General features: G+C 34.5%; 1 protein-coding gene across 4 annotated transcripts in view; it reads right to left on the bottom strand.

Moving 5' to 3' along the window:
- LOC114335088 (neurofibromin) overlaps nt 1–16,227 on the bottom strand; it is a 130,749-nt gene that overhangs the window by 93,621 nt on the left and 20,901 nt on the right. For all 4 annotated transcript variants that reach the window (XM_050663375.1, XM_050663376.1, XM_050663377.1 and 1 more), the window contains exons 7-11: nt 14,883–15,069; nt 9,143–9,363; nt 8,424–8,665; nt 5,956–6,782; nt 2,161–3,271 (exon numbers count right to left, since the gene is read on the bottom strand). In XM_050663375.1, the coding sequence (XP_050519332.1) occupies nt 2,161–3,271; nt 5,956–6,782; nt 8,424–8,665; nt 9,143–9,363; nt 14,883–15,069 (2,588 nt within the window). The remainder of the gene's footprint in view (nt 1–2,160; nt 3,272–5,955; nt 6,783–8,423; nt 8,666–9,142; nt 9,364–14,882; nt 15,070–16,227) is intronic.

Here is a 16,227-nt window from a genome sequence, read left to right as displayed (position 1 = left end):
CCAATCCGCATGAAATTAGGTCCCAGTGGATTTCGTTCATACTTTGGGAAAATACTCTTTGAAGCATCCTGATAAAAAGTTCTCATGGGCACAGCTCAATCGTATGAAAGATTTTCAAGATATAGAGGCACAAACTCGGAAAATTATAAAATTTACTGGGTATTCAAATTCCCCGAGTTACTGGTTATCTGGTAACATGTAGAAGTTTGGATTAAATAAAAGTACTAGTAGTCTAGGATTTTTGCCTGGCTATCCAATGGCGACCTTTACTTTGACTTTGACCTTCAACGGACGTCATCTTCTAGAGCAGAGGTCGGTAAAGTTTTTAATGTAAAGAGTGAAAAAGTAAATTAAAAATTCATGGCGGGCGCCAACTATTTTTTGACCTAACAAATATATAAATATAAACGTATAAAAAATATACGTTTTGAATTTCTTGTCTAAATTAACAATAGTTTAAGGGCGCATTAAAATTTATTGAAGGGCGCAGTGGCGCACGCGGGCGCCGCGTTGCCGACCTCTGTTCTAGAGTTTCGAGAGTTTTCGGCATTAAATTGATATAAACAGATTACTCATGGGTTTTTGGGATCGCTAAACATGAATATGCCATCAGAATTGACCTCCGGAGGACGTGGTGGCCAGGGCCACTGCAAGGGATGTCATCTTCTAGAGTTTCGATGGTTTTCTGCATTTAATTGATGCAAATGAATTACTGGAGGGTTTTTTGAGGTCGCTAAACACGAATATGCCACCAAAACCAACTCCTGGAGCACCCGGTTTCCAAGGTCAATGAAAGGGGCTCCTGGAGTTTTGAGGGTCTTTGGTACTACATTAATGCAAACGGATTAGTTATATATTTTTGGGGTTGCTGAACACGAATACGTGATCAGCACAGACACAGGACCACCTGATGCCTAAGACAGGTTATCTTCTGGAGTTTCGGAGAAATCAAATGGATTACTCTTAGGTTTTTAACTCAAGAAGATAACCTGTCGTAGGCACCAGGTGCTCCTGTGTCTGTGCTGATTACGCATTCGTGCTCAGCAACCCCAAAAACCTATAACTAATTCGTTTGCATTAATGTAGTACCAAAAACTCTCGAAATTCTAGAAGAGCCTTTCATTGACCTTGGAAACCAGGTGCTCCGGGAGTTGGTTTTGGTGGCATATTCATGTTTAGCGACCTCAGAAAACCCTCCAGTAATTCATTTGAATCAATCAAATGCCGAAAACCATCGAAACTCTAGAAGATGACGTCCCTTGCAGTAGCCCAGGCCACCACGTCCTCCGAAGGTCAATTCTGATGGCATATTCGTGTACCAAAACCCATAGCGATCCCAAAAACGCATGAGTAATCTGTTTATATCAATTTAATGGCAAAAACCCTCGAAACTCTAGAAGATGACGTCCGTTGAAGGTCAAAGTCAAAGTAAAGGTCGCCATTGGATAGCCAGGAAAAAATCTTAGACTACTAGTACTTTTCCTTGATCCAAACTTCTACATGTTGCCAGATAACCAGTAACTCAGGGAATTGGAATATCCAGTAAATCTTATAATTTTCCGAGTTTGTGCCTCTATATCTTGAAAATCCTTCATACGATTGAGTTGTGCCCATGGGAACTTTTTATCAGGATGCTTCGAAGTGTATTTTCCCAAAGTATGAACGAAATTGCATAGATTTTTTAGACATCTCGTGAGGTAACGCTGTCGAGATATTTTTTGTTTTATGCTTATTTTTTGTTTAACAATATTAAATATGCTAATATCACCCTTTTTACAAAAGATTTCGGTATTTTAACTTCTGAGTGATACCAAAAACTCAAAAATCTTTAAAACTATAAAAACTCCACAGTGTTACCTCGAGAAACTCATAAACTAATAAAATATTTTTGAATTTTTTGTTTCACATGATCCAATGATGAGTTCGAATGCACCGCAAAATCCATTTTTTGGAGGTGTCTGTAAAAATTTACCACCGTTGGCTTATTTTTCAATATTTTATCTTCATTTTTTTAAAATATTCTTTGAATTGTACTGAATATGTTTATTTAATTTAAAAATAAAATAATTCTACCAGTTTCAAAATGTCGATTTCAACTATACCTCCCCTTAAATAAATTGATGTATAAAATAAAAAAAATACAAAGATGTATATACTAACTGTGAGTCTACTGGTTTATGTTCCGGTGGTCCTAAATAAGCTAACAGTGTTGCCATTTTGTCAAAAGGCCTCCTTCCGACTGCCTTGTGATCTCTACTGCTTGATAGATAATCTCCAATCTTTTCTTGGTGGTTCCATAGTAGCCGATGAAGCGCTAAGACATTGGCATCAGAAATAAATGACATGGAATGTGAGGTTTGGTCGACGGTTTCGCAGTCTAATGCAATCTGGACAAAAAATCGTCGTCCAATTTCAAAATGCGCTCGTAAAAAATCGTTGAATGGAAGCATATGTTGCTCTTTACTGAATTCGACGTGATTTGCAATGTTTTGCAAGATTTTAGACATCAACATAAGCCCTCTTTTCACAGAATTTGGTACTTGCTTACATACAATACCCATCTCCTGTGGAGAAACTATGGCAGGATTAATAAAGCGTAAAAATATCACTGTTCCCACAGCTCCTATATTGTTCTGAGGAACTAGAGGGAACCTTTTACTCAAAACTTGATAGAGACAGTGACACATTGACCTCAACTGTGGTGGAAATTTATCAATTGAATTAACAATCGCATTGAAAACTCTTTGTGTCAAAGCTATTAGGTTCTGGCGGTTTTCTTCTATGTCTTCATTTGGTTCTAATCTAGCTGGATCAACTTCAAAACTACAACAAGGATCGTCCAATAAAGGACCGATAAAAGGTTCAAGAAGGCTCTGTAGATAGCTTGCCCCGTAGATTTTAAAACAAAACGCCATTATCTTACTTCCGAGACTGTTTCCCCTAAACAAAGTTTGCATACAATCCGACACCTCAACTTCTCTATAAAACATATTCCACAGCAACGGAGCCAGAAGGTGTTTGGCGTCAAATAGTGTTACAAATACTCTAGCTAGTTCGTCCATTTGTGAAGTGGTCACAACATTAGCAAGAGCTACTGCAATGGGCAACTCTCCTTTATCGCTGATCATTGTTACTAACTGGACTAACTGTTCAAAACGATCGGCTAGCACTGTTTCTGCCAGGGTGTCGAATTCTGTACCTTGCTGCAATATTTTCGTTAAAACCTCCATGAAAGCTGCCCTCGTTTGTAAGTCTTTATTGTAACCAAGATCTGAAACATTGGAAATAGTCATTACAATACTTTAAGTTAATAAATAATATGTTCATATAAAATAAGATAATAACAATTAAGACATGACAGTCAAAACAACTCGTGACAATCAAAATAATATCTCAATAGACAACTATACCATCGAACGTGTGGACTCTTCAGAAAAAAAACTATTTAGAAAAAAGAAAACTGGTAATTTTATTTAAATTCTACAGATGAATCGATTTCATTAATTACGAATTGCTAGTACCGGTCCTATGAGTCAGTTTTGGGTAGGTCAACGGTAATTTTATCGCATAACTGTTTTTGTCTTCAATTTTTAAGAATTTTTAACACTATACTATTAAATTATGAGATATTCTAGTACTAAAAGTTACTCTCGCTTTAAATTGGTAAAATAAACCGTTTTTTTTTTAATTTTTTAATTCAGGAAACGAAAAAATTTTTCAAATCGATTTTTCTAGAAAACGGTGTTTCTTATCGACTTAAAGCAAGAGTACTTTTTAGTACTAGAATACCTCATAATTTAATAATCTAGTATCAAAAATGCGTCAAAGTTAAAGACAAAAAAGTTATGTGATAAAATACCCGTTGCCCTGCCCAAAACGGACGCCTATGATCGGTACTAGAAATTCACAATGGATCGAATCGATTCATCTCTGGAAGATAAATATGTTTACCAATTTTTTTTTTCTAACTGGAAGCGTTCTAGAGATATTTAAGAAAAATTAATGACAAGACGCCATCTTCAAAGAGCTCTAGCCCCCTGAGGAAGCATTTTCGGACTAGGTGAATTTGGTTAAATTGTCTTAAACTTATCTGAGGAATCTCCTGTCTTCGTTTGGCGGTAGAGTTTCTGGACACCCTGTATAACATTAATTACACCCATAGTAACCTATGGTTATGAGACCTGGAGAATGATAAAAAATAATGTGTGTGTGTACTTTGTACGCACGTAAGGAGTTATACTTCTATTATATGATTTCAACGAAATTAATATACTTTAAACAGTTTAAAATATATAATAAATAATATAAATATACAGTGGAACCTCGATAAGTCGGCCCCCGATAACCCGGAAGTCCGGCTAACCCGGACCGATTTTCATCAGACAAACATTTCAACAATAAAAATGTATGTATTATGTTAAAACATTTTATCTGCAGCCGCTTCTGGAATGTCTTAAAAATATCGAGTTTCATTGATAAAACTTCCCTGTGACCATAATATATTATTTGAGAGATAATGGGTATTTGTGTAATTTGATAGTAAAAATGACTCATGCACACGGCGCGACGTTCATTATCGCAAACAACAAGCACCTGTTATTCCTTTATTTATTTTTAACTGTCTTTTAAAAAATTGTTTTTTAAACAATGGTCTTTTAAACAATGAAAGAGTCACTGTTCTTAAATTACATAACATCGTTCCGATGGCAGACCAGACGAAATTGACACAAACGAAACTGACTGAGTTTTTTTTACCTAGAAATGAACAATACTCTATATTGTCTATACTAAACTCTATACAACTATAGGTAAGTTAGATGTGTACTGTGCATAAATATATTTCATGTTATTTTAATTTTAAGGGACTTTATCTATAAGTATACCGTATTTTATTAATTTTTACCATGCTCTCCGGCTAACTCGGATTTTCGATAACTCGGATCGGCCGCGGTCCCGATTAATCCGAGTTATCGAGGTTCCACTGTACTTACAATCATAAAATGTATAAAAAAAAATAAAAAAATAAAAGTTTCTATTGGGGTTCGAACTCGCTTATCAGCGCAGTTAGTATTGAAATTCATTCATCTTAAACTTTTACGCACGGAGACCATGTGTCATCATATGCGAAAATCAACTATGTAACTAAACGGTTTAAACTTTTGACAGTTCTGAATTATTTATTTTGATTTTGAATTGAAATTATTTAGAATTGAAATATTAAAATACAACAAAACATAGAGTAAGAAAACAATATATTAGGTGAATATTGATAGACATTTTGATGGTAATCAAATTATGTAAATCAAAGCATTACATATTATTTTGATAGGTTCTTTTTAAATTTTCCAAATAGGTAGGTACCTGCCTATGAAATTTTTTATTAGGATACTGAAACTTTTACAATTATTATTACGTACCTGTGGCCTTTAAAAACTATGTATTTAAAATTTCACTACAATAATTATAAACTTGCTTTTTTCTCTGCCATCACAACAATAAAAACTAATATACACAACATTAATTTGTTTATCCAAAATCTCCATATTGAACAATTATTGACAGATGATTTTAACACCCAATCAGATCCCGTATAACGTTTATACCATACTGTCGGTGTGCGCATGCGCCCAGTAAAATAAAAATTTACCCTCGTGCTATAGAAGTATAACTTCAAAAAGATGAAGCGTAACTCAGGACATTCAAAGAATATATTACAATGGAAGCCGATAAGAAGACGAAAAAAGGAAGACCTGGAACGAGATGATTGGATGATGTGAAAGACGACCTGAAAACTATAAATGTAATACAATGGATGAGAAGGGCATACCAGAGATCTGAATGGAAATACATAATCAGACAGGCAAAGACCCATCCAGGGTTATGATGTCAAAAGAAGAAGACAAATTAGTAAAATTACACACTATATTAATATTTATAATATCAAAAATTACTTACATATAGAATGCATAAGTCCACTATCAATGTTAGCTGACAACAAATTGGACATAGCTTGTATGGTAGCGTTTCTCAAGGTATTATGTTTTCCACTGAACACCTTCTGTTTGCCAAGATCTTTGTCCACTTCCTGTGGCTCGGTGCAGTCGCCCAATAAATTGATGAAAAGTGTAAAGTACTTTAGAAATAACTGGCTTTTTGCCTCCATTAAGTCGCCCCTATCAGACTCCTCGGGTTGTAATGGAAGGCCTCGAAGTAATGCAGCGACAGCTTCCATACAAGCTTGATCTAATTCTCTGGTAATTGTTGTAACATCACCGGAACCAGGAGGAGCGATTTGATGGGAATTGCCCATGATCCAATCTGAAAGGTATTCAACTAGTTTGTTTCTAAATTTCATTTCTTGGCGAAAGGCTAAGTCGTCTCTTCTGTTCATCATAGTCTCTACTAGTTGGCACAATTTCGTCTTCATATGTATTGCATGGACTGTCATATCTAGATGCCTGACGTATCTAACTACTGCCAACATCATCCCTTCTATACTGGTCACTCCTAAATGTTCAGATGGTTGATCGTTTTTTGTACAGTCTAAAATATTCTTCATAATGAAGACTATGTGCTCAATAAACTGCGTATTTACTTCGTTGACTACAACCTGTCCTTGTTGGTCAAAAAACTTATCTACTATGGATTTTGTTTGTTCGAATAATATTGGATATAAGGCCGAAGACATTTCGTGCCCTATCAGTTCTTTTACATGCTTTTGTATTTGAGCACCGAATTTTTCGTTACTGCACACCAACAGGCGTAACAACAGGTCCACAAATCTGCAAAAGAAATCAATATTTAGGAAGGCACTGCCTGACGAGTCTCGATAAAGACGAAATATTATAATGATACGCCGCGAGCATCGCATCGACAGATAGAACCGTGGGAGTTCCACCATCCGCACAACACGAGACCCCACACATTTCCACTTCTCCAAAAACAGCCCAGGCAGAGAGGTACTTGAGGAGGCCGCTGAACGGACATTCTCCAGTCTTGAAGCGACAGATCTGGACTCCAACGCCAGCCAAGCGAAGTGAGCGAGGCAGGCCGACCTGAGTAGCGAGGTGCACCGTATTGACGTGATTCGCATACTCGTAATTAAACGGTAGCCGTGAAGTGAACGTGCTCCCGATAAATTATTATTTTGATCGCGTGACTGTATCTTACACTGGAGTGAGGTGTAAGGATATTTCATTTTGTTATTAATTTGGTTTTTCTTTTGCAGACGTCTATCCAGGGGGACTTCTCTGCAACGGGGTAATATTTTATATATAATTATAGTTTATTTTACTTATTTTGATCTGTACATTAAATATATTTACTTTATTTTTAACCTCTCTTTTACTGAGTGTGTCGTCTTGAAAAAGCTACCCGTCACAATATGTCGAAGTCTCTATCAAATAATGTAAAACTTCTAATGAGACTAAGTTTCTCGTTACGCCTTCGTGGTTTCTATTACTTGCAAACCAAGCAAATGTTGATAAAAGAAGACACGGGGAGGTATATAATTTGCACCTCACTACCTGCCTAAACAACGTGGCAAAATTCCAACGAAATCTTGGTCCCGATACTCAGGAGTAAAACGAATTCAAAATAATTCGCTGTAAAACTAAATCAAGAGACGTTTTATATTTCTCAGAGAGCGTCATAAACAACCTTACTACTAGTTTCAATCTCCTTAGATTTCTTCAGAGAGTGTACACAGGGTGGTGAATCGTAAAACGGGCCATAGGAAACTCAATGTAAAATTCTAAACTGTTCAATTCCTGCTTCCCTAATCATTTTACATCAAAAGTCATGAGACGTTATTTGTAGAGGATTAAAATCTGTATTAAAAACAAAAGTTAAAATTGTTATACGATTTAAACACATTCTAAAATTTGGAAAATACCTCCATTTTCCACAGTAGGTATGTGTGTAAAAGTTAGGCCCACGTTATTACTTAACTGACCGTGCATACACTATTGACTGAATAAAACATCTTTATTCTCACTGAGGGTATCTTATCAATTTGATTATTTTTTAAACAAGAAATCCAAAAATAAAAATTTTGACAGTTTAAACATTGTTAATCTATAATAACTTAATTGTGACCGAACGCAACCGATAAACATTATGGCACTGTGTGTGGCCTAACTTTGGCGTGGCTCTGTGAAAATTTTATTATATTTTTACAAAATTTTGGAATATGTTTAATTCGTAGAAAAATTTTAACAGTTGTTTTCAAAACAGATTTCAATCCTCTACAAATAGTTTCTCATGTGTTTTGGTGTAAAATAATTAGGGAAGCAAGAATTCAACAGTTTAAAATTTTACATTAAATTTCCTATGGCCCGTTTTCCCATTCACCACCCGGTATGTGGAGTAACAGATAAAAAGAAAGACAATGATATACTAGTAGCAATATTCAAAATACTTACGAAGTCACAGGACAATACTGCCTCTGATCTTGTGGCGTTTGCTGACTTTGTAGTGTATTCGACTTCCTGGTGCCGGAAATTGGTTCTGAACCAAGATTACTACTTCCAATGGAACTCATCGATGATAAACCAGAATGTGAGCTAGTTGATAATGGAGGTCTACAGGGCGACTTCCTCTGTAAGCACACTCCCCCAAGAGCGCATAGGAACCCAGTCATGTTTGCCCATTCGTTTATTTGATCCTTCAAAAATATCAAAAGAAAGGATTGTATGCATTTTGAATGGAAACAAGCATGCGTAAAAATTCTAAAATGTATAAAAAATTATAATAAAATTAATTGTAGAAATAATATATAAACACTTGAATTAAATTTTTTCTCTATGGTTCAAAACTTTTCACGATTGTTGATAACAGACATGACAGATGTAAAAACAAAACAAATTATGGTTCTACTCAGAGCCTTCTTTCAGTCGTGACGTAATGTTGCAATATGACACAAACTTGGCAGGAATGTATTAGCCAAATATGAACTTGTCATAAAAGTAAAGTGGTATTATACAGAAATGCGTGGAAAAATGAGCAGAAGCATTATGTTGGTTTTCTTTAAGAAATAATCACGGACACACCACTTTTTGTCAGTATTGTACTTGCAACTGAAAAAAGGCCGCGAGAAGAAATACATACAAATGTAATTAACCAAATAAAGTTTTAAAGGTACCTCCAGTTCATGTTCAGAATTTTGATGTGATGCTCTTCTTTTGCCCACAGATCTGTGAAACGGTTCCATCTGACCCTCTTCTGACCTCGCTTTGGAAGATAAGTTTTTACACATTCCATTCCAGTTCATAAATGTCTCTTCCCAAGCGGGCTGAACGCCGTTCACGCAATGCTCTATTTTCCTCAGCAACGCCATTATGCGCTTTTGCAGCGCTGCTCGTCCTACAAATAAATAAGACATCTCATGAGGAATATATATCCATGTAGATAATACGAGGATCATTCGTAAAAAAAGGTTCCCTAAGGTGCTGGGAGAAATCTAGCAACACTGTCTTACACATCAACTCTCCTTTTCTCCTACTCCACCACTTTCGCCTAACCATACGTTTTTTAAATGCAAAATGGATGTCACCTATTGACATTCATCGTCAGTTAATTGAAGTTTGAAGTTTATGGGTAAACATGTTCAACATGTTCGCAAATGGTGTAGAGAATTCAGTGAAAGCCGGACGGAAATTCACGATGAATCAGAAGGTCTTCCTCCCCGGTCTTCCTTGACTGAATTCTCTACACCATTTGCAAAGATGTTGAGCAGACATTAACTTTTATCCATAAGCTTGGATTAACTGACGATAAATGTCAATAGGTGAAATCCATTTTACATTTAAAAGACGTACCACAGCATTAATTTCACATTGACGGTAAAAGCGACCGGGACCTCCATCTTCTAAGGCTGCTACGCCGACACTCAGACACTGAGCAATGTGTAACACAGTGTTGCCAGATTTAATTAATAATTGATTTTCTTCTTTGGAGACGGATTTAGCAGTGCTGATCATCTACTGACGATATTATTTGAATAGCAATAAAACTTACCATTTAGATGATCCGGGAAACAAAGCCTTGTTTCCCCCGAAGCTGCATTAATATAAAAATAAGTGTTATTAAATATATATTTTTTATTAAATACATGTTGTTCTGAAGCTATTTTCTTGTGGCATTTTTAAAATTAACTACTTAGATGGGAAATAAGCCACAATTAAATTGAAAAAAAAAAATAGTATTATTAACGTTTCGACGCCCAAATCGGGTGTCGTTGGCAAAATGCAAAATACTACTAAATTAAACAAAAATGTTGTTGCTTAGTAAAAAATTCTTCTAATAATTTATTTAATCTGACTCATTTATATCGGCAATTCAGACATATATTATACATTTTAAAGTAGAAGACTTTAAAATGATATTGCCAATATTTATGAGTAGCGTTCTTGGGACGACTTGACTGAAAGATAGTTCATTCGATTGCATGAAATCAACCCCAACTCAAGAATATCCGTCAAAAAAAAAACATAGCACGTGATCTGTCTTTAAAAAGACAACCAAAAGCAACGCTGACAGTAAAATTCTCGCGTTAGAGAATCCATAGTAAGTCACGAGGGAAAACCAAGAAAAAACCTCGTGATACTATCCCGACATCGTAAGTATTTGGTCTTACATGTAGTTTACTCTCAAAACTAATACCAAATTCTGACTTTAATATATAATATACATGTTGTTTAAATTATAAATAATATTAATAATACATAGATATATAAGTAATACTAAAATATAAAATATATACTAACTCAATATGTTATTGACTTACTAATCGTGGTATTTTCTTTCTATTGACTTCCTCTTTCAGTATGGGTAACCACATCCTACTGCATTCTACCGAGGAATTTGCGACACAATTGGTTTCCTTTAGCATAATTAGAGCCGCTTCTTTGATTTTTCTCTTTTTACTATCTGTTTCTTTCAGGACTATACTTGAATCTCTCCAATGAACTCTATGTTCATTATCCCATGCGTGTTGACATATTTGAGATCTATCAAATTCTCTATTTTTAATATAAGACTGATGTTCACTTATTCTAATGTTTAATGGTCTTGATGTTTCACTTAAATAAAATTGTTCGCATTCACAAGGTACATATTTTATAAATACAATTCTTTGTTCTTTCTTGTTCATTCAGAGTATAGTCAATGTGGAGTAGAAGATTCAAGTATAGTCCTGAAAGAAACAGATAGTAAAAAGAGAAAAATCAAAGAAGCGGCTCTAATTATGCTAAAGCAAACCAATTGTGTCTCAAATTCCTTGGTAGAATGCAGTAGGATGTGGTTACCCACACTGAAAGAGGAAGTCAATAGAAAGAAAATACCACGATTAGTAAGTCAATAACATATTGAGTTAGTACATATTTTATATTTTGGTATTACTTATATATCTATGTATTATTAATATTATTTATAATTTAAACAACATATATATTATATATTAAAGTCAGAATTTGGTATTAGTTTTGAGAGTAAACTAAATGTAAGACCAAATATGTACTTACGATGTCGAAATGGTATCACGAGGTTTTTTCCTGGTTTTCCCTCGTGATTTACTATGGAATCTCTAACGCGAGAATTTTACTGTCACCGTTGCATTTGGTTGTCTTTTTAAAGACAGATCACATGCTATGTTTTTTTGTGGCGGATATTCTTGAGTTGGGGTTGATTTCATGTAATCGAATAAACTATCTTTAAGTAAAGTCGTCCCAGGAACGCAACTCATAAATATTGGCAATATTCTTCTATTTTAAAATTTATAATATATGTCTGAATTGCCGATATAAATGAGTCAGATTAAATAAATTATTAGAAGAATTTTTTACTAAGCAACATTTTTGTTTAATTTAGTAGTATTTTGTATTTTGACAACGACACCCGATTTGGGCATCGAAACGTTAGTAAAACTATTTTTTTTTCAATTTAATTGTGGCTTATTTCCCATCTAAGTAGTTAATTATTAAATACATTTTGATGTAGAATATTAAGTGCAAGACATAACCATGAAAAATTCATTTTGCAGCAACTAAGTGTATAGGGCAAGTGAAACCTTGGGTTTGAAAATAAATGTCAGGAAGACTAAAAACATGTTTGTAGGTAGCGAAATATACTACAATGTACAAATTTCAGGGCCATAAAACTACCTAGTCACACCATGAAAATATGGATAGACCGATACGTGAAGAAACCAAAATATTCAGTAATCAGTTTGGGTTTAAGCAAGGCAGATCATCAACAGATGCAATTTTCATTATAAAGCAACTGGAAAAATACAGGAATACAGAAACAAACTCTCATATGGTATTTATTGATCTTGAGACAGCATATAATAGAGTTCTTCGAGAGATTCTGTGGTGGGCACTCAATAAGAATGAAGTCCCTGGTGAATATGTAAAGATTATGAGAGACATGTATTAGGAAGTAACAACTAGTGATGGGACAGGTGTAGGAGATACTGATCAGTTTCTTGTGAAAGTAGAATTGCATAAGAGGACATATTGCAGAACACATTCTGGCTCCAATATGTTGCTTCCTTTCTAACACCAAGACGAACCTACGTACACAATTTCAGGACTGTAGAATTCTTTCTTCAATAGTTATTGCACAAATAATTGACACGATTTCAAAGAGGAGCTAGGGTGTTTATTAATTACAACTTGATTGAAACCTAAAGAAATCATTGTTTAATGGAATTAGTATTAGGGTGGGTCGAAAAACAATAATGTTTTATTTTTTAATCGCTATACCGCGGAAAACTTGCCTTTAGGGTATATAAGTAAAATGCAAAGTAAAATAAAGTTATATATTGAACCCCCAGCTAGCGCATCACACTTAAAATTTAGTTTTTTCAGAAATCAAGGCATTTTTCAATTATTTTTACAATCTTTAGCCAATAACATTTGAACGTGCCATAGTGAAAACTGTTCAGTTAATAGTTTAAAAAATAGGAAATAAATTTAAAACAGACAACATCTTTTAATTTGCGGTAGCGCAAAATACTCAAAAATTGTTAAAATACACATATTAGCACCTTAAAAGAAGGTGTGGTCTAGTATGTTGTGTTGGGTGTTATTAGCACAATCCCTTCTTTGTTCTTTTACTTTACACTCCATTTAAGTGGAATAGAATTATTATAGTGTGTTTAAAGTTATAAAGGATATAAATAAAACAACTTATAATTTTAATAACATGTTTAATTGAAACAAAAAAGAAACCAAATTATAACCAAACAATGTCAACAAATTAAATAAAATTTTGACTTTAGAAAGAGTCTTTTACTCTTGAGTGGGTACGTTGAAGCTGCGATTGCTGTCAAACTTTGGCATCAAAGCTCTGGATGCTACGGCAGATCTTCCATGTCATTACTTAGCACCATCTGAAACCATCTCATTACTTAGCACCGACGACTTTTTTAGATGCTTCAGTCACTAACTTGACGCAGCGTTCCAAGGCTTGAGTATGACATGGAAATTTTCCAAAGTTCCAATCCTCGGGTGTTTCACCAGCGTGATTTTAGCCCAAACTTCATCGTCAGATACTCTCCGTAACAGTGATGGTGATGTAATTTCAGTGGTGTTCCAATCAAATAATTCAGTAGAGTCAGTCGCATGAAAGGTGATTTTTGGAGGTCGAAAAACCCTAACTGTTTCATCCTTGCTTTGATTATTCTTCGGAATCCTAATTCTCTTATGTGTTTCCTTTCATCCACTATCATCCTCAGTAGTCAATTTTCTGGGTGGGAAAAAATGCATTTCTTTCGATTACAGGATCAACTACTTTAATTAAATTCTCTGGTAGAAATCTGGTTGATTTGATAGTCTCAAAAACGTGTTCAGGTCCATCTGTTATGTATTTGCTGTACTTTATTTTGAACCATACAGGCATGTATGATTTAAAAATGAAGAATACTAACAATCTATATTCAACTAAAGACGTTTCCACACTTACATACAGTCTCAAAACTCTGTTAGCTGTAGTCAACCATCGAGAGTGGGAAAGTGGACCCGGTTCTCGAACAGATAAGTCCACAGGGCAGTTGCCTGACTTTATCGCACAACTTATGTCTAGAAGATACTATTCTTCTTTACTCAAAAGATTGTGATTAACTAGTCCTCCTAGTGGTTAGAAACGAGATGGTTTCATAAGATCTGCCGTAGCATCCAAAGCTTCCATGCGAAGGTTTGACAGCAAGCGCAGCTTCAACGTACCCACTCAGAAATAATGAGTAGAAGACTCTTTCTAAAGTCAAAATTTCATTTAATTTCATGACATTGTTTGGCTACAATTTGGTTTCTTTTTGGTTTCAATTAAACGTGTTATTAAAATTATAAGTTGTTTCATTTATATCCTTTATAACTTTAAACACACTATAATAATTCTATTCCAATTAAATGGGGTGTAAAGTAAAAGAACAAAAAATGGATTGTGCTATTAACACCCAACACAAAATACTAGACCACACCTTCTTTTAAGGTGCTAATATGTAAATTTTAACAATTTTTTAGTATTTTGCGCTACCACAAATTAAAAGATATTGTCTGTTTCAAATTTATTTCCTATTTTTTAAACTATTAACTAAACAGTTGTCACTATAGCACGTTCAAATGTTATTGGCTAAAGATTGTAAAAATAATTGAAAAATGTCTTGATTTCTGAAAGAAACTAAATTTTAAGTGTGATGCGCTAGCTAGGGGTTCAATATATAACTTTATTTTACTTTGCATTTTACTTATATACCCCAAAGGCAAGTTTTCTGCGGTATAGCGATTAAAAAATGAAACATTATTGTTTTTCGACCCACCCTAATTAGTATAGCTGTGAAAAATAGATACCAACATTAGATTGCAAGGCACAATAATACTAACCTGTAATTAACACTGTAGACGCCTGTGCCAATTCCTGGTAGACGTGATAATTTGGTACTAAGTATGTTACGGTAACCTCATCTGAGCCACATCGTATTTCTGCTTCTTGACAAAGCAAGGCGAAACAGCTCATTGACACAAGAACTGCATCCATATCAGTGCTCCATAAGTACATGAAAAATACCACCTAAAAGAACAGGAATAGAAATTATCTAATGTATGTTTTAAATACATAGAGGAGTAGTGTATTTTCACCATAACTATTTAATATACAGGGTGTCTGGTAAAGAATGGGCCATAGCTTAACCCTAGATACCTGAGATTAAAATAGGTCGATTTAAGCTAACTTACCTTAGTACAAAAGTTGATAATAACCGAAATACAGGGTGTCAAAGTTAAACTTTTATTTTATTTATTTTTTGTTAAACAAACGTTCCTGACTACTACCAGAGGCGTCCGACGGGGGAACGTGAATGGTTGACCCTTCCCAAATTCTACGCCACTGGCGGAATTTCTATTTTGGTGCAATTTCTTGATTCTCCAATACTTTCTATGTAAATAACATACTCTTCAATCGTAACGATAAAGCCATTAGTTTTCGAGATATTTGAAGCTAAAAACGAAGGAGCATAATACATTAATCAAAATAAGTGTGCCTTTTCATTTTTAACTTCAAATATCTCGAAAACTAATAACTTTATCGTCACGAATGAGGAGTATATTATTTGAATAAAAAGTTTTCGAGAATCTAAAAATTATGCTAAAATAGCAGTTTCATCATTGGCGTAGAATTTGGGAAGTGTCATCCATTCACTTTCCCCTGTCGTACGCCTCTGGTATTAACCAGAAACGATTATTTAACATACTTTAGTAGGGTGTATAGTACCTACACTTTCTGCCAAGTATCATAAGGTTATGTCAAATAGTTTTATAGTACCGGGCACACATAGTTATTAAAGTTTTAAATATAGAATAAATTATTAAAAAAAAAAGAATACTTTAAAATAATTTGACATATCCGTGTCATAATTGGCAGAAAGTGTAGGCACTGTACACCCTACTAAATTACGTTTAATAATCGTTTCTGGCTACTATCAGGGGCGTACGAGTACGACAGGGGAAAATGAATGGTTGACCCTTCCCAAATTCTACGCCACTGATGAAACTGCCATTTTAGCATAATTTTTAGATTCTCCAATACTTTCTATGCAAATAATATACTCTTCATTCGCAACGATAAAGTTATTAGTTTTCAAGATATTTGAAGTTAAAAATGAAAAAGCACACTTATTTTGATTAATGTATTATGCTCCTTAGTTTTTAGCTTCAAATATCTCGAAAACTA

Source organism: Diabrotica virgifera, chromosome 10, assembly GCF_917563875.1.
Source record: "Diabrotica virgifera virgifera chromosome 10, PGI_DIABVI_V3a".
NCBI classification, from domain to species: domain Eukaryota; kingdom Metazoa; phylum Arthropoda; class Insecta; order Coleoptera; family Chrysomelidae; genus Diabrotica; species Diabrotica virgifera.
The sequence above is the reverse complement of the archived record's forward strand: the minus strand, read 5'-3'. Positions and strand labels throughout refer to the sequence as shown.